At 49.0% G+C, this 22,284-nt stretch overlaps 1 protein-coding gene across 7 annotated transcripts in view; it reads left to right on the top strand.

The window, feature by feature from the left end:
- Positions 1–13,763: 13,763 nt before the first annotated feature.
- LOC120639682 (actin-related protein 9-like) overlaps positions 13,764–22,284 on the top strand; it is a 42,266-nt gene continuing 33,745 nt past the window's right edge. For 3 of the 7 annotated variants that reach the window (XM_039915558.1, XM_039915552.1, XM_039915553.1), the window contains exons 1-9: positions 13,764–13,936; positions 14,685–14,757; positions 15,123–15,244; positions 15,352–15,411; positions 15,493–15,564; positions 16,733–16,835; positions 21,390–21,622; positions 21,887–21,934; positions 22,037–22,157. In XM_039915558.1, the coding sequence (XP_039771492.1) occupies positions 13,934–13,936; positions 14,685–14,757; positions 15,123–15,244; positions 15,352–15,411; positions 15,493–15,564; positions 16,733–16,835; positions 21,390–21,622; positions 21,887–21,934; positions 22,037–22,157 (835 nt within the window). In that variant the 5' untranslated portion in view covers positions 13,764–13,933. The remainder of the gene's footprint in view (positions 13,937–14,684; positions 14,758–15,122; positions 15,245–15,351; positions 15,412–15,492; positions 15,565–16,732; positions 16,836–21,389; positions 21,623–21,886; positions 21,935–22,036; positions 22,158–22,284) is intronic. The other 4 variants (XM_039915559.1, XM_039915557.1, XM_039915554.1 and 1 more) reach the window with 3 other exon arrangements.

Genomic DNA, 22,284 nt, shown 5'->3' with positions numbered 1-22,284 from the left:
CAGAGTCAGGTGGCTGTACTAATCCCTGCGCCACATCATTCTTCCTTCCCGCCCTACCAAAGGGCATTTGGAGGACGGCCAATGTTTGCTCTGTGATCTCATCGGCTAGGTACCTTTGGGGTTGTGAGGTACCGGCCGGCTGTTGTGGCAACACGCCAGCCTGGAGGAACATCTTCTTCCTCAACTCCACCATCTTGGGGTCATTGCTCGTGAACGCCTCTTGTATCTTCCCCATGGCAATGTCTTTCATTGCCTCATCTCTGCCTTTCTGGATGAGCCCTTCCTTGTATCTCTGCCTCGTGTGGTGCGAGGCAGCGTCGGATTGCCATGAGTCCACATTCTTCCAGCTATGCCTCGAGGATATGCCTCGCACGCGGCCATGGTGCTCGGGGTTTCCTAGCGCCTCGGTCAGCAAGTCTTCCTGACCGATTGGTTTGAACTTCCCCTGTTGCTTGGCAGCACTGATCGCAATCAATGCCTTCTCCGCTTCCTCGGCCTTTGCCTCATTATACTTGGCCATGCCCTTCTTGAGTTTCTTAGGCCGACAGGCATAGAAGTAGTCACGTCCCCTCTCGTCGACCTCTTTGAATGGATTCTCCAGCCCAGCCGCATCTGCCTCCATTTCCTCCTGTCGCCACTTCTTCCTCTTTGCGGCGTACCCTGTCATGCCCAGGTGGTGGGGTAGCACGTCCTTCTTTGCGAGCTCAGAGTACTCCTGGCCGTTGGCCTTTCCTTCATCGGTACTCATCTTTTCAACAAACTCTTCCCAGACCTCACGAGTGATGAAGTTGTAGTCTTTGTAGGGTGTCTTCCCTTCCTGCACGTACTGCCTATTGAGGTGTGACCTCAAGTTGCGAAGCGCTTTGCCGGCAATAAACAAATATAGCGCTTGCACAGATCTTCATCAAATTGGTCCTCTAGGTATATAAACCGCCTCTTCATTTCTCCCCAGACGGCACCCTTCAAGTCTGCTGGGACTTTCCTCCAATCCGAATATGTGATCGGCACGTGCTGCCTAACTATACAGGAGCACTGGTTGCTGAAGACGCCGACGACTTCTTCTGGCTCCAAGGGCTCTCCATGTGGCCCAATCTTGCGTATGACATGCACCTTGCTGTGAATCTTGTGCCTCCCATGTTGGCCCCTCTTCTTCTCACTACTCTTGGCACTAGCAGCAGTTTTGGCTGATGTGCTCGGGGTGGGACCGGATCCACACTCCTCCGGGTGTTCTTCACTCTCTTCAGGGTACTCCAAACGCATAGGTACCACCGGCACCTGTTGAGGACAAGAATTCGCATTAGTTTCATACATAATCGAGAAGGCCTCCATCTTATGCTACTATTGTATATATTCATTATTTACTCACGCGATCCTCATGATCTGCTTCATCCCGTGCCGGGGTCCGAGATTTTCGTGTGGAAGGACGACGATCCGGCGTAGGACTATAGGTGGGATCTTCGTCTTCCTCCGTACGACGTTTCTTCTCGATAGGGGGTGTTAGCTCCTCTTCCTCGTACAAGGTGCTCTCGTCTGACGATGAGCTTCCATGATCACTTGGAGCTGGGCTCGGCTCGCGCCATTCTCCAATAGGCAAGTCCGCCATTGCTTTGTTCTAACATCAATGACAAGTATTAGCTGATCCTGTTCTAACACCCTTGCATGGCAACAATAAAAAAAAGGATAGATGCAGCAAGCATCAAACTGTGCTACTAATTTAAAAAAAGGCCACTACATGTTTCGAACCCATCCTAGAAATTTGAGAGCTTTGTCATTGACCTAGCAGCAAGCATCAAAAACCTAACATGAAGGCCACTACATGTTCCTGATTCAGGAAATAAACAACATCAAAACCGAGATGAGATTGCACATGCGGCCACTTAAAACTGTGCTACTAATCTAAAAAAACTGTGCTACTAGTAGTAGACAGGAGTAAGGCATTGATCCTAGAAGCAAAGTAAAATTTCTCATATGGATTTTTCCCAAGTGCAGTGCACATGATCCTACAACAAAGCCAGCCATTTTTGTTCAAATAACATATGAGAGATTGAATGTGTACATATAGTGAAATAACATATGAGAGATTGAATAATAATGTTGATAGATGCAGCAACAGAATGGATTTCACAATATAAATGGGTTAGGACTGCAGTCACCAAGTCATTCAAAATTTTATAATTTCAGAAAGGGCATAAGAGAAATGACCTAAAACTGAATTTATAGAACTGAATTAATGAGAAATGAATTTATAAAACTGAATATGTCAATTGACCTAAAACTGAATTAATGAGAACTGAATTAATGAGAAATGAATATGTCAATTGACCTAAAACTGATCCTGTTCTAACACCCTTGCATGGCAACAATAAAAAAAAAAGGATAGATGCAGCAAGCATCAAACTGTGCTACTAATCTAAAAACCAATAGGGAGGGGAAAACATTTGTCCAAAGCATAGTATTTTAATCTGACAATTTTTTAGTTTATAATGGCAACATTAGAAAGGCAAGTACTATAAAATGCTTTATAAGCTGAATCTAGTCAAACTAGAGACCAAAAACCAGAATGTTACACAGATGGCTTTAATTAGTCTAAGAAAATCAACAAGCAAATTATAAAACAAATATATGATTAGCCAAATGGGCATATCCAATTAAAAGATGCAGTCCTGCACCATGCACCACTATTAGTTCAAGTTCCCCCTTTTTCAGTGAAACACTGAAACCTGCCTGACTATCACAGCGGCCAAAGTGAGACATAAATGTCAAGTTATCAACTTATTGATTGATGAGAGGTGATAGATTTGTCACATAGTAAATAGAGTCCAGTACAAGCAAGCAATCTAATCATTTTAGGAAATCTAATCCATGCTACTATACTGGATCACATTTGAGGAAATCTAATCCATGCTACTATACTGGAGCTGCAATTTTGGGTACCAAGTGATATACTCATTTTGGTTCAAATAAAAAAACAAGGGCTCATAGCTGGGCCCCACCAGTCAGTGGGAGGCCCCGCCAGCCCCTCGGCTTGACATGGCCATTGGGTGGCCCGGCCAGCCCCATGGTCAGCATGGCCATGGCCGTTGCCGGCATGGCGGCACTGGGTCCGCATGCGTGCGGCCGGCCGGCGGCGTGGCGTGGCAAGCCCGCAGGCAGGGCCGGCGCGCACGGCCGCCCGCTCCAATCGAGTGGCGCTGCTAGAGGAGGAGGCGGCAGAGGAGGAGGAGGCGGAGGGAGGCGTACCGGGGCGGAGGGGCGGCGCAGGGGTTGCGGCGGGCTCCGAGCAATGGCGGCGGTTGTTGAGCGCGAGGACGGCGGCGGGCGTCGAGCGCGACGGCGGCGGCACAAGGGTTCGCGGCGGCAGCTCTTCGGGATCCGAGCGCAACGGCGTCGGGATCCGAGCGCGACGGCGGCAGCGCTAGGGTTCGCGGCGGCAGCCCTTCGGGGTGAGAGGAGGCGGCCGGCGAGATTTGAAACGGGCCGGCGCGGAGGCTGGACTTATATAGAAGTCGATTAACAGAGGCGGGCGTAGTACAGTAACCGCTTCGGTTATAGTATGTTGCCCGCCTCGGTTAAATTTCCCTGAAATTGATCCAAGGCTTTGTTGCCATGCATTTTTCTCTAAATTGTTGCACTGCACTTCAAAATCCCCAAAAATTAATGCTGTAGGTTTCAAAATTCTTGACAACTTTTGTTTCTGTAACTTTTGCTGATTTGTCCTCTAACATTTTTAAAACCTTATTTTGAAAAAATAATGTTCAGGATGTTTTGACGATTATGGCATCGCCTGTTTCAATAACCTCTAATATTCAACGTTTAAACGAATAAACATGTCATTCTTGAGTTCAATTATCTCCGGAATTGATTACTTAACTGTGAATTCATCCATTACAATAATAAGTTACAAAAATTGACGGCTGGGAACCTCTAGTTCAATAACTCAGTACATTTATTACATTAATTATTAAATCTAACTCATTTTGGCTTAGACGCTAGCACTGTCCTCTTCTCACCATCCGGGCGGCACCATGGCTTCATCTTGGTCTTGTTGACGCGGGACTCGACTTGCTTGATCTTGTGTGGATGATCGGTAAAGAGCGAGAACTCTGCGTAGTTGTTGTATTCCTCAGGGCTCTGCACTCCATCAGCTCCCACGATCCTCTGCTTTCCTGATACAACCACATGTTTCTTTGAATCTCTATGCTTCGGGTAGTAGGCTACCTGAGCGACGCGATTTGCTAGTACCCACTGATCATCTTTGTACCCGACACTTCCAAGCTCCATGGTGGTTAGCCCATACTCGTCCACGACAACTGCCTTTGGCTTGACCCACTGGCACTAGAAGATGGGTATCTGTAGTTCACCGCCGTAATCAAGTTCCCATATCTGCTCAATCTGCCCAAAGTATGCCTTGGTGTCTCCAGTGGCCTCGTCGATGCCCTCATATCGAACCCCGCAGTTCTGTGTTGCGCTCTTCTTATCCTTCTCTTTCGTATGAAACCTGTATCCATTGATGTCGTACCCTTGCCACGAGGTGATTTGGGAAGACGGGCCGTACGCAAGCCTCGACTCATCATATTCTCCATAGCGAGGTATGCCCTGATATTGATCCATGTCGTGAAATTGATCTTGTGCTGTCTCTGTACCCAAGCCTCTGTGCGTCCGTCACGACCACTCCGGAGCTCTTCCACATGCTTCTCAACCCACTTATCCATGACAACTAACTGATTAAGGGCATTGTGATGAGCTTCTTGCAGCATTTCTTCTTCTACATCGGTGCAATCTTTCCTCCCCGTGCACCCCATCCCTGAGGTTCTGCCTTCGTGCGGATGGACGGGCAACCCAATCGCATTTCCATCTTGGATATATTTGGTGCAGCAATTAATGGCCTCCTCCGTTGTGTATGCCTCGATCATAGAGCCCTCTGGGTAAGCACGGTTATGGACGTATCTATTTAATGTCAACATGAACCTCTCGTACGTCCACATCTGGTGTAGGTATACAGGCCCGAGGTCCTGAATCTGATCAACCATGTGCATCATCAAGTGCGGCATAATATCAAAGTAAGATGGCGGGAAGCACATCTCGAGCTGGCAAATCGTCTCTGCGATGAATTGTTACATGCCTGGCAGCTCAGCTTCATCGATGACCTTTTGTGTGATCCAGTTGAAGTAGTAACTGAGCCGTGTGATGACCATCTTCACGTACTCAGGACCAATTGCCCTGATCACGATTGGGAGGAACACCGTAAGCATGACGTGGCAGTCGTGTGCGTTGAAGCTGGTTAGTGTGAGGTCCTTCATCGAGACCAGACTCTTGATGTTCGAAGAGAAACCGGTCAGCACCTTGACAGCCCTAAGCCACTGGCACACAACCCTCTTGTAGGGTCGAGATGGTGGACTAGAGGGGGGGTGAATAGTCCTTTCTAAAACTAATTGCGCCGGCTAACCAAAACTTATGCGGAATTGAAACTATTCACTTAGCCAAGACTTCACCCCTCTAACTATGACTCTAAGGCACCTCCAAAAAGATCCTACACAAAGCAAATGGAGTGCCAAGCTAGCAAGAGCTCTCCAAACAATTCTAATGTCAAGCCACACAAGCCTAAGCACTAGTACTTCACAAACCGGGGGAGCTCCTATACAATTCTAATGAGCAAAAGCACAAAGCCAAACCTAAGCTCACTAGATGCTCAAGGACAAGGATACACAATCAAAATCTAAGAGCTCAACTTGCTTAGCTACACAATCTAAGCAAGAGCAACTAATTAAGCTACACAAGCTAACTAGTTACACTAGAGAGCAACTACACAAGCACAAGATATAGATGAATGTAAATACAAGGCTTGTGATTTGGAGAATGCAAACCACCGAGAAGAGTAGACAAAATTGACACGGTGATTTTTATCCCGAGGTTCACTTGGTTGCCACCAAGCTAATCCCCGTTGAGACAAGCTTCAAGGTTGCCGTCGATCCTCTTGCTAGTGGTGACTCTCAAGTCACACTCTCCCACGTGGAGTGCTCACACCGAGCTCTAGCACATGATCCAGCCGAACCACTTGTTGCTCTTCACGTCTCGCTCAACTAGAGTTGCTCTTCGTGGCTCCCGCGGGATGAGCACAATACCCCTCACAATCTCTTCTCCGGAGCACCGCACAATCTTCTTGTGGGCTTCAACGGAGCCTCTTGCCACCAAGCGGTCTAGGAGGTGGCAACCTCCAAGAGTAACAAGCACACCGGCTTGCAACACGATCACCTAGTGCCACTCGATGCAATCTCTCAAAGCAATCGCACTAGAATCGCTCTCTCACTCGATCGGATGATTACTATCAAGTTAGAGTGAGTAGAGGGCTCTCAAGCACTCTCACACATGGACACCAAGTCCCCAAAGTGCTCAGCAACCTCAAATGGCCGGCCACACCCTCTATTTATAGAGGGAGGCCACAAACTAGCCGTTACACTCAAATCCCGTGAAAATAGAGTTTTCGCGGACTGTCCGCCTCACAGAGACCGGACCGTCCGCCATTCAAAACCAACGGCTAGAACTGCAATGATTATGAGTCAGAGTCAACCATTAGAGCCCCGGGCGAACTGTCCGCACCCCTGTGGCGGACCGTCCGCGGTTCAAAACTTCGAACCAACCGATTTGCAAACGTCTCTGACTAAATCTGGAAGTGACCGGCGGACTATCCGCACCCCAGGGCCGAACCGTCCGCCGTTCAAAAAGTGAGCACACACAGAAACCGCAGTGTTTCTGTCCCAGAATTTTCAGTAGGAGGTGGATCGTCCGCCCCCAAGGGCCGGACCGTCCGCAGTACAATTTGGACACCCAAGACAGAACTACCAAGTTTCTGCGCCCGTTTCAGCTTTTAAAGGCGGACCGTCCACCCCCATGGACCGGACTGTCCGCAGTTCATTTTGGACCACCAACAGAGCCAAAAACGGTTTTGTTCGAGCTCATCCGAGATAACGGCGGACTGTCCGCCCCCCAGGAGCGGACCGTCAGCAGGTCAATTTCCAGCAGAAATGGACCTCGGTAAAATGGCCATAACTCTTAGCTCCAATGTCCAAATTTGGTGATCTTGGACTCTATGGAAAGCTTATTCAGAGGGCGACACAACCCAACTGAATATTTGAGCCAAAACACAATGGATCAAAGCAGTATTTCACTCCAAGAGCCAACCTAATCTCCGAAGAACACCGAAAAGCCTTTCTTCCTTCCCCAAGTTGATAAACATCAACTCCAACTCTTTATCCTTTGCAAATGTGCCAACACCACCACGTGAACAACACCATGTGCATGTGTGTTAGCATTTCACAATCATTTTCAAAGAACTTTCACTTGATCTCACCACGCCACTCGATCCTAGCAACATCGTAATGTTAGATCGCTCAAGTGGCACTAGATGACCGATATGCAAACAAGTTTGCCCCTCTTGATAGTACGGCCATCTATCCTAAATCTGGTCATGCACTTCTCTACACAACCTTTGACCCGTGAAATGAAATGCCCTACAAGTCATACCTTTGCCTTGCGTATTCCATTTCATCTTCCCAAATGTTGATGCCACACAAGCACCAAACTCCATCAAGCCTTTTGATCATCATCATGAGTCAACACTTGGCTTGATCTTCCTTGAATGATATGATCCACTCCATATAATCACATGACCTCTTTGGTCCATCGATCTTGACCTTGCTCGCTCTTCATCGTTGCCTCGGTCCATCGGCTCCAAATCTTGCCCAAGCTTCACCGCCTCGCGGTCCCTCGCTTCAAAGCCTTGACTTGTCCTTCTCCATTGCAACCGGTCCATCAAGCCAAGCCTTGTCTTGATCTTCTCCACTTTGGTCACATAACTCCATATCATGTCTCATATGCAATGAGTTCCTCCATCACACTATATGAGCATAGCATCAACCCTTAGCCATTTCTCCTCCATGGCACATGTCGCTCATACTAGTGTCTTTGTGTGGACTAATCTCCTGTGTATCTCGACATAAACACTTATTAGTCCACCTAAGTTGTCACTCAATTACCAAAATCAAACAAGGGCCTTTCACCTCTTCTCTTCTGTCGTGAGGTTGTAGCTTGCACCTGGAAGGTCCATTTTCCCGCTCTGCACCGCTGGGGTCAGATGAAGTTCAGGCCTAATGTCCAGGTTCACAAGATCCTGACGAGACTTCAGACCATCCTTCGTCTTAGTCTTCATGTCTAGCAGAATCCCGGCAGTGCTTTCAAAAACATTCTTCGAAAGGTGCATACAGTCGACAGCATGGGGTGTATCTAGATCCTTCCAATACGACAGATACTTGAAGAAACACGACTGCTTCTTGAAAGGAACTGGGGTGACAGGCAGTTGTTCCTCCTCCATCATATCCCACTTCCTCTTCTTCTTTTTCGTGGTCCCATCTTCCTTAGCTTTCTTCTTCTTCCCGAACTCTATGTTTATGCCCTTCACCATTTCAAACACCTTTTGCCCATAACTCGTCTTCTCTGGCTCATCTGTTTGAGGCTTGTCCTCTTTGTGAAAGAACTGATTCATCGAAGTATGCCGATACCTGTGCTTTTTGCTGAGGAAACGCCTGTGCCTCATGTACACCAATTTTTTCGATCCACTAAGATAAGTGTAGCAGGTACCGTCAATGCAAACTACACAACCTGACTTGCCTTTGATCTGCCCCGATAGTGCAAAAAGGCCAGGGTAATCGGTGATGGTGACAAAGATGATGGCTTTTAGAGTAAACTCCTTTACGAACGCATCCATTATTTTTACCCCCTCTTCCCATAGCATCTTCATGTCCTCCATGAGTGGCTCCAGAAACACATCTATATCATTGCCTGGCTGCTTTGGGCCAGAAATAAGCATGGTCAGTAAAAGATACCTACGCTTCAGGCATAGATAGGAAGGTAGGTTGTAGACGGTCAGGATGACTGACCAAGTGTTGTGGGAGCTGCTGAGGTCAACGAACGGATTCATCCCATCGGTACTTAGTGCGAACCTGACGTTCCTCGCCTCGTCACCAAACTCCTTTGCATACTTTGCATCGAATCTTTTCCACTGATTGGCATCGGAGGGGTGTCGTAGCTAGCCATGGCCCTTAATGCGTTCTGTCGATGCATGCCACAACATTAGCTTGGCATCCTCTAGGTTCCTGAATAGCGCACGCAGGCGATCGATCATAGGGAGGTACCACATTGACAGGGCAGGACTTTTTCTCTGCACGTATCCCTCTTCTTCCTCCTCCTCAGGAACCGCCGGGATCTGCTTGGTCGTCTTCTTCTTCTTCTGCCTACTCTTGGGTCCCTCTTCATCCACGTTGGCGCGACAACCGGCATTCCTCTTGTAGCAACTCGCGCCGCAATGCGGACAGCTCTGTAAGTTCTCATACTTGCCCCGATATAGGATACAATGATTACTGCACGCATGGAACTTTTTAAGCTTCATGGACACTGGCTGGATCATTTTCTTCGCTCGATACGTATTGGGCGGCACCTTGTTACCCTCTGGGTATGTGTCAGTAAGGATACGTAACAGGTCATTGAAGCTAGTGTCGGACCACCCATGGCGAGACTTCAGCATCAGCAATTAGAGATTAAAACGCAACGCCGTCCATTGCTTCGGATAGTCCTTATACAGCGGATCAATTGCCGCCTGCTTCATCTCCTTAAAATTCTCGAGCCACTTCGGATTCCTAAACAAAACATCGTATTGGTCCATGCGGTTAGCCAAGTTCTCGAAGATCTCTGCATCTTCGAGCCCCAAAAAATCACTCTGCTCGTCACATTCCCCATCACCATCATTGGCTGCCATGTCTTAGAGAAGTTCGTTGATATTGACATAATCATGATTCCCAGTATCGCTGTCCGCTCTCGCTGCCGGTGATGATGAGGGCTATTGTCCCGAAGAGGTCGTCGTCGTCGACGACTTTCGTTCTGATGCACCGGTGGCGCTTGAATCTACTTCGCCATAAAACTTCCAGATGGAGTAATTGTCGACAAAACCATAGCGGATCAGATGAGATTTCACCACGCTATCTTCGTAGACAAGATTGTTCTTGCATCTATTGCACGGACAAATGGTGCCCTCCTGACCCAGACTTGTACGATGCTTTTTCGCAACGGCAACAAATTTTGTCACATGATGCAAGAAAGTCAGATCGTTGCCAGCCCTCGGTATCTTGTACATCCACTCTGCCCTGTCCATGAGGAGACCCTGTACACAGCGAGAATCAAGAGTCAAATCGATCCAGATCTGAGTTTCTCTCTCTTGCATTTAGAACTAGATCTAGATCTAGATCCAAAACAAGTAGAAAGAGAGGATATGAGAGGGTGAGGAGTTAGAAATCAACCTTTTGTGGTGTCCTCCCCCACCAAATATAAGGGCAAAACCTCCCCCTCTAGAATGCTCAAGTTTGGGTGTTTTGACCTCAAAACACACAAAAATGGAGGTGGAGCCGCGGGGAGGAAGAAGAGGGGATGGCTGTTATATATAATAGACTTAACCGAGGCGAGCACTGTAAGACAAACGCCTTGGTTAATGACACTTAACTGAGGCGGTTAGGTTAGAAACAAACGCCTCGGTTAATAGTTTAACCGAGGCGGTTTTCTTAACACAACCGCCTCGGTTAATCTGTTAACCGAGGCAGTTGCGCGGCGGGCGGCCCGGCGCCTATTAACCGAGGCGGTCCGGGATGCCGCCCGCCTCCGAGGCCTATTTTAAGTGCCTCGTAAAATGGAATTCTGTAGTAGTGCTTGTTACTCCCAAAGGAGAGTAACCCAGATACATTCAGAGAGGAAAAGACTTGTTGTAAGAAGATATGGATGGTCCAGAACATCGCAAATCCTCTTCTTGCATCTGCTCTTCTCCCTGATATGTTTTGCAACAAAAATAATGTCATCTCTCCAGAAGTCATCGGGGGGGGGGGGGGACAACCATAGTTCCCACCCGAAAAAGCTTCTGACACGGCCTCCACCAGCTCCCCACCAAGACAACCAGGATGGCTGCGATGTGAGAAGCAAAGGCGGCAGCCTAAGAGATAACAAGTGTTTGTGCTGCTCGCAAACACTCTTCTAGCACATACAAGGATGAATCGAGTTCTCTCATCAGGAGGTTGAGTACTCTCCAACGAAGAACTCCACTTGGAACCCATGGCTATATCTACAAGAATGAAGATCCAAGCACAACAGACCCTGCTTAAATAAGAGGAAGCAGCAGAACCGCAGCTCAGCCCATGACATCCAAGGGCAGGGAGGCTCACGGGCAAAACAGAAAAGATTCTACAGCAGTACTCGCCACGTGAACCCATGGGCAAATAATACACCGCACTGTCATCTTTTCAGAAGATTCGCTGCAGCTCTGATGATTTCAGAAAGATCACAAGAGGACGAAACACGATTCTCCTGGACCCTTAACCTGAAATCAAGATTTGAATTCAAGGCTCGGGGGGCTGCGGAATACGTGTCATAAATGGCAACTTTTTTCAAAAAAAGTTCCAGACTACAAACGGAGGGTCGAAGAACCCAGAAGACTGAACTGATCCCCAGCCCGATTCATCGAATCAAACTAAGGCTCGGGGGCTACTCCATATAGAGCGCGAGTACATCGTGCACCATATACAAGACAGATTCGGGGCTTGAGCACCTCATAGCCTCGATGCAGCCGAAAAAACACTCGAAAGACTACTCGAAGCACTCGATGGACTCCGAGGATGGACGACTTGCTCCAGAAGCACTCGAAGCGCACGATTACGCGGATAAAAGTCCAGGAACCCTCGAAGTACCCGACGGACGTCTTCAGAAGCGCTCGATGCCTGCGTGACTCGACTACGAAGAGCTCAGGGGCTTGTCAGACCTGGGGCAGCAGGACTGCTCATCAGGACGGAATATTCAAGAGTAGGGTATAGCACATGGATACACTCCACCTCTTTCGTATCTACCCGAATAGGAGTAGAACTAGTCGATACACTCGGGAACCAGCCGAACTCCTCGGACTGGGATCCTAATAGGACTCGACTAGGACTTCCATGTAACTCGGCTCCCTCAGATCATATAAGGGCGAGCAGGGACCCCTTCAAAAACATCGAACAATACCTGAGGGAATACAAACCACCACAGGGTATTACGCTCCGGCGGCCTGAACCTATCTAAATCCTTGTGTTCCTTGCACCATTGCATTCTGATCATGACGAGTCCCTACTCATAACCACTCTCCTCGGGATACCCATCGGAGAACCCGACGGTAAAACACCGACATGATGTCCACGTCAGCAAATGCAAAACCATAAGCGTGTGTGTCACTCTAACCGCCCAGCAAAACCGTCCGGGGACCAAATATAAACAATTTTGATAGCTTGATGTTCAAGAATATCCAGTTTTTGTAGTTGGATGACCAAAATCGAACTCAGGTAATAGTTGGTAGAGCTACCCCTAGAATAACCCTTGTGCTGGTCAAAAATTAGAGTACAATTAGGGTACATTTTATTCTTTGGTTCATTTACCAATCTTCACGGATCTTTTCGGCCATGTTTCATGTGATGTCAATCAGATTATTGATGATTATAGATAAAGAGTATCAATATCAATTACATCTACGAAGTGAATTATGAAAATGTATTCATTGAAGACAAACGTACGTAATAGATCTTGTGATTCTTGATGATTATAGAGGATCCTTTAGAATAGTTTTGAGTTTTGACTTATAGAACAGACTTCATAGATCTCTCTCGTCAAAGTTTCATATGATATCAATGAGTACGGTTTGGTTTTCATTTTTCATGCTTTAGAACAAAACTAAAAAAATTATGCTCCTCAAGGCATATTCATTTATAACTTTCCTCAAAGAATCGTCTGAACATTTCCTTTGCTTCCAAATAGCTCGCATAGTTACATGGCGAAAGTTGAAGATATAAAGCGTATTTTGTTTACTGTCTTCCATGCCGAAGATCAGGGGCGAAGCCAGCCCAGCTTTTGGTTGTGGTCTTATTCACAAGAAAGCTAGGGTGTCTAAACTGCCGGCAACAATGATTTGCATTGAATTTGGTTGATTTTATCGGGTCCGCTCCGCCACGGCTGAAGATTAAGTTTGACTAGTTTGTACAATATAAGTTGTAGCAATAATCGTTGCTAAATTTGTTGTTAGTACATACATAATAATTAAAAAAGTTATACTAAGTATTACTTAAACATACAAAGGTGTAGTAAAGATTTTGAGTTTTTTTTGTTTGGAAAAAAATCAAATTACTCACCTCAAATGCTGTCAAAATCCTGATAACCTTATTAACTATTCCTTAGTCCAATTTAACCCCCTAAACTATAACATTTGAGTTCAATTAACCTCCTAATATAATTTGTATTTTTTTATTTTTCTACACACAAGTGAAATCTTAATTTAGTATTGTAAGGTTTTATTGTGCATCACAACGTATGTAAAAATATATTATTAATTTTCCGTATTTTATTCTTATAATTTTGCATCATAAAGATTAACTTAATATTAAATTTTCATCAAATTTTCTTAATATATTTTTCAAAAATATGTTATGATGTCCACTATCATCTAAAAAAGTTATACTTAAACCTTTCTTAAAATGTTGATTAAATGACATAGTTTAGGGGTATAAATTAACAAATAGTTTAGAGGTTATTAGAACTTTATCGATACTCGAATGTAAAGTAATTCTCCTCGCAAAAAAAGTAAAGTAATTCGAGTTTTTTTCATTGTTTTTTTTATAAGTGGTGGCAGTAATGAGACATGCGCATGCCGAAGACCAGCGGATGGGGAGCACACAAACTCACCTCACGGTTCCCCTCGTAGCTGGGGGAAACAAAACAAACCAAACCTAAAAAGCGGGCGAGCGAACCCGCTCCTAGTGGAAGAGGAGCAGAGCATTCGCCTCCAACCCCGGCGCCCCGCTCCGCCGCGGACGCCGGCGGCGGGATGGTAAGCTCTATTGGTCCCCCTCGCTTGCTTATCCTCCTCCGCGCTGAATCTGGCTTGTCCCTCCTGCCCCCATAAACCCCCGAGAAACCCTAGCCATGGTTCAGCTAGGCGCTAGTCGGATTCTAGGCGGTGACCCACTGCCTAGCGCCTAGGCGGGATTAATCGCGCCTAGGCGGTCCTAGGCGTTTTTCTAGGCGATGAATAATACATGCATAAATAGTTAAAATAAAAGAAAAAAATAAGAGATGAGTGGTCTAAAAATAGGGATAAAGAGGAGAAGGCCCATTAACGGCCCAACTCTCCACGTACAGAGCTCTCCTGCATCCCTCTCTCAGCCACATCTCCACATGTGCCAACAGCCGTGCCTCTCCTGCATGTCTCTCTCATCCCGTCATCCGCACAGCGCCCGCCGCCGCTAGTTCCTCTCCCTCCCCCGCATCTCTCTCTCACAGATCTCTCTCCCTCCCCTGCATGTCTCTCTCTCTGGCAGATCTCTCTCCCTCCCCCGCATCTCTCGCGCAAATCTCTCCACCGACGGCCTCCTCGCTGCCGCCTCCACCATAGACGACCTCCTCCAAGCCTCGCATGCCACCTCCACCGCCCAGATGCCCGCCTACCCCCCTAGGCGAGGCGATGGGCTTCGACTAGCGCGTAATCGCGTGTAATCGCCGCCTAATCAGCGCCTAGCCGAACCATGACCCTAGCTAGTGGCGACTGACGTTTGATTCTGTGCCGCCCCGTCGCGCAGGACTACCTCAAGACGGTGGTGCCGTCGCAGCTTATGGCCGAGCGCGGATCTAACCTCGTAGTCATCAACCCAGGTGCGCCCCAGCCAAAACCCTAGTGCTCGCACGTGTAAAATCATCACTACTTTTCTCAGACTATTTCCCCCCTGAAGCGGTTTGCTTCTTCGTCGCTCTATTCATGATTCACGCCTTATGGGGTCCAATGTGCTCGGAAATTCTGAACCTCTGGTTAATTTTGATAATTCAAAATGGGAATCTCAGCCATGTTTTGTCCTTTGCTTGGTTGAATCGATTGCTTAAGTGCAGTAATGAAGTTAATAGAAGTGCATTGCATGATTTATAACCTACCGTGCTGACAGTGAGAAGTGCATTACTTGTTTTTCCTACATGAATGTAATTCATGGTTGCTAGTCATTTAAGCAACTGCACATCTTTTGTAGGATCTGCAAACGTGCGCATGGGGTTTGCTAGTCAGGATGTGCCATTCAATATACCACACTGTATTGCGCGACGCATCAATCCACAGGAGGGCAAAGAGCCAAAGTTCTCTGTTCGGGATCAGGTAATAGCAAATAAGAGGGAGGCCTTTCTATAGTGTTTGTTGCATACTTGCATTGTAACTCTAACTTCAATATATCTTTATTGAACAAGAGTTATGCTTGTTTGCAGATGCTCAATTGCCGTGTTTCTTCATCACAGAATGCCGAGCGCGAGAGTGCATATGATATTGTAAAAGAAAAGATTCCAGTCATTTTCCTTTTGGATTGGACTATGTTTGGCTCCGTAGCTAATGAGTTGTTACTCTTGCAGATTGCAGCACTGATGAAAATACCATTTTTGGATGAAGAAATGCCTTCACTGAACCAACCCCTTCCTCCGAAGGTATTGTGTATTGTGACCACATGCCTTTACCTTATGCCATGTTACTCATGCTTCAGCTTTTACACCACCACCACCACAACAACACACACACCACGATCGGATAAAAAAAGGATACCCATTTGCACCAAAGACTGTAAGGATAGGGAGTAAGACACCTTGGACCTAATATCCTGTTAAGACCTCATTTGGATGTATGATACTCCCCGGCAATCCATATGCATTGAGAGGGATTGAGGTGGAAATTAGTTCATTTTCTACTCCAATCCACATGGATTGGGAGGGAAAGAGTTTATCCAAACAAGTCTTAAACTGGGTTTGTAGGCTCATCAGCTCATGTCATAATGATATGGCCAGTCCCTTACAGTGCAACTGAGCCCAGCGGGAGTTGCTTGTTTGTGCATTTTGGCTTATAAGGTTCTAAGTTGCTAATAAGCTGAACAATAGCTAGATAGGAATCAGGACTTGTACACTAAGCTAATTTATTTATATAGAGACACCCTGCACAGTCTTCCACTAAACAATTGCTCAATTCCTTTTATGCCATTGTTTTTAGGTTGTCATTCCATCCCATTATTATTTCCTCCTGTTTGTGGCTTGCTGTTTACCATCCTATCCTTCGTGGGCCCGAAGTGCCATACCCTCAGAAATTGGCCACCACTTATTTTGTGTCCAATTGTGCAATCTGGTGTTATCTGTGCCATATAATGAATCTCCTTGTTTATGAAATATAATGTCTACAAGCAAGCACATAAATTAACTGAACTTTTTCACTAATGTCCTTATAGCTATCATTGAATGATATTGAATGACATTGTTAGATGTTAAAATATGTTCTTACGATGGAAGTGTTGAACAAAGCATTATAAGGCAGTATATTAGCATCATATCATGCAGTTGGACATGAAGGTTCTAAAATGTCCTTGAATGTCTCAGCAGCTTTTCAGCTCTCCGGAAGGTGTAGAGTTAGTTCTAAATTATATCCAATTGTGGAACTTGCTGTTATTTTCCAATCATGGTTTTGTAAGTGACTCAGCAGCTTTTCAGCTCTCCTGAATGCAGCTTCAAATATTTAAGACTAATTGATGTTTGCAATGCAGATATATTAGATAGTTTGGCACCACAAGATTCAGTTTTGTTTTGATTGATGTGGTTATGTTGACCTCTTTAGATGGGACGTGTTGATGGCTTTTCCTCACAGCAAAGTAGGGATGATAGTAAATTCACCTGGACAAATGTGACAGAGACAAGTATCAAGCCATCCACATCAATTGGTACTTTCTGATCATTACTTTTCATGCATTGAAGTAATTCCTTATTCATTCCAGAGTTGCTGTTGTTAACAGAAGTTGAACCGCATATTTTGTGTTTAGGGTACCGCCCTTATATATTTGTTTACATTTTGGAAGTTGGACATCAGTTTTACTTGATATGGTTATATTTTTTGACATTTTGATCGCTTGTTATGACTTCTGTTTAAATACCTGCCTGGTTAGTAGTGATCTTACCCATATGAAACAGCTGGAGATAATTTAGTACCTGCTGATATTTGTCGTAACAGTTGTTGGAGTATATTGAGCCCATGTGTATAGAGGCCCATCTAGAGGCCCATGTATAGGTATTATATATACCCACCCTTCTAGGGTTGGAGGAATCCAAGCAATTATTCTCTCCATCATGGTATCATTAGCCTAGAGTTAGCCTCTCTCTCCTCTCTCCTCCCTCCCCTGCCAGCCACCGCCGCCGGACGCCCAGGCCGCTATGGCCGGCCGCCGACCGCCGGCGCCTCCCCCCTCTTTCCCTCCCCTCCCCTCCTCCTCTGCTGCAGCTGCCGCCGCCGGCCCTGCGCCGGGCGCGTGGGTCGTGCCGGCCGCCTGGCCCCAGATCCGGGCGCCTCGACCCGCCGCCGCCCTAGCCCTGCTTGACCCCGTGCTCGACTGCGCCGCCGTGGCCGCTGCAGGGGCAGGCGCTGGGGCTGCGGGCACCGGAGGCGCGGGGACCGCGGCCGCGGGCCCCCTGCAGCCGCTCCAGGCGCCGCCCCCTCCCGATCCGGCCTCTGCTGCCGCTGCAGGCAGGGTTGCGGGCGCCGGGGGCACGGAAACCGCGGCCGTGGGCCCTCTGCAGCCACTCCAGGTGCCGCCCCACCCCCTGCTGCAGCCCGATCCGGCCTCTACTGCCGTTGCAGGCAGGGCCGTGGGCGCCGGGGGTGCAGGGGCAGCGGTGGGCCCCCTGCAGCCGTAGGTCGTCGACCCGACTGCCGCGGCCGCCTCTGCGGCCCACCGCGCCGCAGTAGCTGCGGGCAAGCGGGCCGTCGACACCGCCGTTGCCGATCCCGCATGGTCTGGCCTCGGGATGTCTCCCGCGGATGCGCCGCTCGCCGCCGCCGCCCTCCGCGGGCAGCAGGCCGACGCTACTCTCGCCGCGGCCCACCTCGCCGCCAAGTCGGAGGCTTCGGCGGCCCAGGAGCGGGTCCGCGTGGCAGCCCTCGCCTGGAAGCGTGAGCGCGTCACGGCCGACGCCCTTGCTCTCCGGGTCGCCGAGGGCCGCTCAGCGTACCGCTGCGGCGCCGAGGTGCTCAGCATTTCGACCTAACTGGCACGCATGACAGAGGTGCTCAGCAGGAGCCCTAGTACATGAAACATCGGTACTACGGCTGAGCTGAGCCAAAACGTCGCGGCCGGGGTGACCAAGCCGGCGATGCCAGGTGGTGGAAGAAGACGTCACAGCAAAAGCAGTAGATGAAGAAGCCGAAGGCGGGACAGCGGAAGCAGAAAGCCGAAGAGTGTAAAGGGGCCCCGGGCTGTCACATCGGAGGAGCGGACCCCGGGAAGCCGAATCCTTCACAGTAAGACCAGAGGAGTCAAATTCGATAGAACAGGAGTTGTCAGCAGTAAACTGGCGAATAGAAAGAAGGTTGTGAACCATTTGAAGAGCAATAAGAACATTAGGAAGACGAGGAGCAGAACCCACGGCGGTGACAAGAAGGCAAGACCCATCACCAACCATGATAGAAGAAGGACAAGAGGGGTGTGAGGGTCGGACAGAAGAGAGGATACCAGCATTAGGAGTAGTGTGGAACGAGGCACCCGAGTCGGCGATCCACTCGGTGCTGGCCGGCGGCGTCAGTCCCATGGCGCTGAAGGACTGCGCCAGAGCGGCCTGGTCCCACCCCCCAGGCCAGGTCGGCTGCTGGCTGGGCTGAGCGGGCGGGGTCTAAGACGGCGCGAAGAGTGGAGCAGCACCAGTGAACATGGCCGCTGGTTGGAGCTGAGGACGAGGCACCCCTCCCGGACTCGTTGTGTTCCTCGGGTACTCTCCTGACCATAAGGGGTACCGATGCTTTGACTTCACCTCTCGCCGCGTTCTGATCTCCCGACACGTCGTCTTTGACGAGTCGGATTTCCCCTACTCCACCTCCTCCACACCTTCTCCTGACCCCGAGCTGGAGTCTTTGTTTTCGACTGACCCGGTGATTCAGCCACCATTATCTGTCTGTCCTTTTCCTGCAGGTTTTCCAGGCACACCGGCACAGCTTCCGGTGATCCCTGCTGCGCCGAGCGCGGCCCCGGTGCCCGCGGTCGCACCACGCGCGGACCTGGTGTCTCCCGTTGCGCCACGCGCGGCCCCGGTGCCTTCCCCTGCACCTGCGCGGTACGCTCAGCCGGTGCAGGTGTACCGGCATCGCTCGGCGCCGCAGCGGTACGCTGAGCCGGTGCAGGTGTACCGGCGTCGTTCGGCATCGACACCGGCGCCGCCTCCTGCTCCGGAGGCTCCTGCGACGCCGACAACGGATCCGTCGCCGCCGCCGCCTCCTCCGGCTCCCTCTCGAGCCGAGCCGGAGGTGTACCACCCGCCAGTCATCCATCAGGATCCTCGGCATATCCATCCCATGGTGACTCGGCGGATGGCGTCTCAGGCCGCGACTCTCTCCGCCACCGAGGGAGAGCCGCGGGTCTCTCCGGTACCCTGCTCTGTCCGCGACGTCTTGGCGGATCCTCACTGGCGTCGCGCGATGGAAGAGTACGCGGCTCTTCTCGCCAACCAAACGTGGGACCTCGTGCCGCGTCCGTCTGGTTGCAATGTGGTGACTGGCAAGTAGATCTGGACGCACAAGCGTCGGACTGATGGCACACTGGAGCGCTACAAGGCTCGCTGGGTTCTCTGGGGGTTCACTCAGCGGCCTGGTGTGAACTATGATGAGACCTTCAGCCCAGTCGTGAAGCCCGCTACGGTGCGCAGTCTTCTCACTTGCGCTCTTGCGTTCCTGGCCTGTGCACCAGCTGGACGTGAAGAATGCGTTTCTTCACGGCACTCTCTCAGAGACTGTCTACTGCTCTCAGCCAGCGGGATTTGTGGACTCGAGTCGTCCGGATATGGTCTGCCGGCTCAACAAGTCTCTCTATGGACTGAAGCAGGCTCCTCAAGCTTGGTACTCTCGGTTCACCACGTTCTTGCTGACATTGGGGTTCACCGAGGCCAAGTCCGACACGTCTCTCTTCGTCTACCGCCGTGGGGATGAGGCTGCATATCTGCTGCTCTATGTCGATGACATTGTGCTCACAGCGTCCAGTCAGCAGTTGCTTCAGAGTGTCATCTCCTCTTTGCAGCAGTTCGCTATGAAGGATCTCGGTCATCTCCACCACTTGGGCGTCACTGTTGAGCCTCGCCTGTCTGGTCTTCTCCTTCACCAGCGGCAGTACGCCCTTGATATTCTGGAGCGGACTGGGATGACTGATTGCAAGCCCTGCTCCACTCCTGTCGACACTCAGGCGAAGCTGTCTGCTGATCTGGGTGATCCGGTGGCTCATCCTACTGTCTACCGGAGTCTGGCCGGCGCTTTGCAGTACCTCACCTTCGCCAGGCCGAATCTCACCTACGCTATTCAGCAGGTCTGTCTCCATATGCATGATCCCTGGGAGTCACATCTGGCTGCGCTGAAGCGTCTCCTCCGTTACGTCCGTGGCATTGTGGACCTCGGCTTGGTGCTTCACCGCTCGTCCTCTGCTGAGCTGGTGGTCTACACCGACGCTGACTGGGCTGGCTGCCCGGACACTCGTCGCTCCACTTCCGGCTACGCCGTCTTCCTGGGCGGCAACCTGGTCTCCTGGTCGTCCAAGCGGCAGCCGGTTGTCTCCCGCTCCAATGCCGAGGCGGAGTACCGGGCTGTCGCTAACGGCGTGGCGGAGGCGTCCTGGCTACGACAGCTCTTGGCGGAGCTCCACAGCCCGCTCGCCAAGAGCACGCTCGTCTACTGCGACAACGTCAGCGCCGTGTATCTCTCCACCAACCCCGTCCAGCATCAGCGGACGAAGCACGTGGAGATCGACCTACACTTCGTGCGCGACAGAGTCGCAATCGGCGATGTTCGGGTACTCCATGTCCCGACTACCTCCCAGTTTGCTGACATCTTCACCAAGGGGCTGCCCTCCTCGACCTTCTCGGAGTTTCGATCCAGCCTCAACGTAGTCGGTGGCTAGTTGTGGCTGCGGGGGGTATTTGCCCTTTGTACTCTATTTGTACTCTCTTCTTGTTCAGTCTTGAACACCGCTGCGTCGGTAGTTCAGACTGCGGGGGGGTGTTAGCTTTCTTGTTGTCCAGTCTTGAACACCGCTGCGCCGGTAGTTCAGACTGCGGGGGGGTGTTGGAGTATATTGAGCCCATGTGTATAGAGGCTCATCTAGAGGCCCATGTATAGGTATTATATATACCCACCCTTCTAGGGTTGGAGGAATCCAAGCAATTATTCTCTCCATCAACAGTTACCCAGTTATGTTCAATTCTTCTGTAGTTAACAGGAAACTCTAAATAACAATGTTTCCTTATAATAGTTTTGCCGAACCCTCCAAATTTGCCAGATAGGTCAGTACACAAGGATGCTGAGGAAGATACTCCGCCAAGCACATCCGGTGATGGTAATGGGCATGACTTTGAAGAGAACAAGTACAAGGAAGTGATATTTGGAGAAGATGCTTTGAAAATCCCTCCATCCGAGTCGTACTGTTTGAGTCGTCCTATCAGGAGAGGCCATTTCAATGTGTCCCATAATTATTCACTGCATCAGGTAGGAAACCAGATTAATTCACGTTTCTTTTCTTAAAGATAGTTCAACTGTAGTATGCTTCACTTAGTGTACTTGACAACACAGCCTAGATCATGGAGTTTCATTTCATTTTATTTGCTGAGATTTCTCTTGTAAGTTCTATAATGCTTGAGTAGGAGTGTTTTGGCTTTATAAGTAATTCATTTTGATAAAATGAGTAGAACTCTGGGCTGCAAAATAGTGACTTTGCATTTTTAAAAGACCTGAACTGGATGCTAGCAACAGGCGGTATCTGGCTCCCAAAAGGGGTGGCGAAAAGATAAGCTAAGAATGGTATCCTTTTGCATTGGTTGTCATACTTATGTGGCTATCTCCTGTTATTCTTGTGTATGTGTCATCCTACTGATTTTAATTTTGTCAAACATTATGTTGCAGGTTTTAGAAGACTTACGCACTATTTGGAACTGGATATTGACAGAAAAGTTGCATATCAACCCAAGAGACAGAGGTCTATATTCTGCGATTCTTGTTCTTGGGGAGACATTTGACAACCGAGGTATTTCTCCTTTCATACAATAGAACATTAGGATGATATGCTTTATACAAAGGTTTATCAAATTTCTTCTCATAATAGATCTTTTTCTTGGGTTTGGGTGAGACCTGATGTCACTTTCCATGCCATA

This window comes from Panicum virgatum, chromosome 7K (assembly GCF_016808335.1).
Source record: "Panicum virgatum strain AP13 chromosome 7K, P.virgatum_v5, whole genome shotgun sequence".
NCBI classification, from domain to species: domain Eukaryota; kingdom Viridiplantae; phylum Streptophyta; class Magnoliopsida; order Poales; family Poaceae; genus Panicum; species Panicum virgatum.
This window is presented reverse-complemented; position numbering and strand designations above follow the sequence as displayed.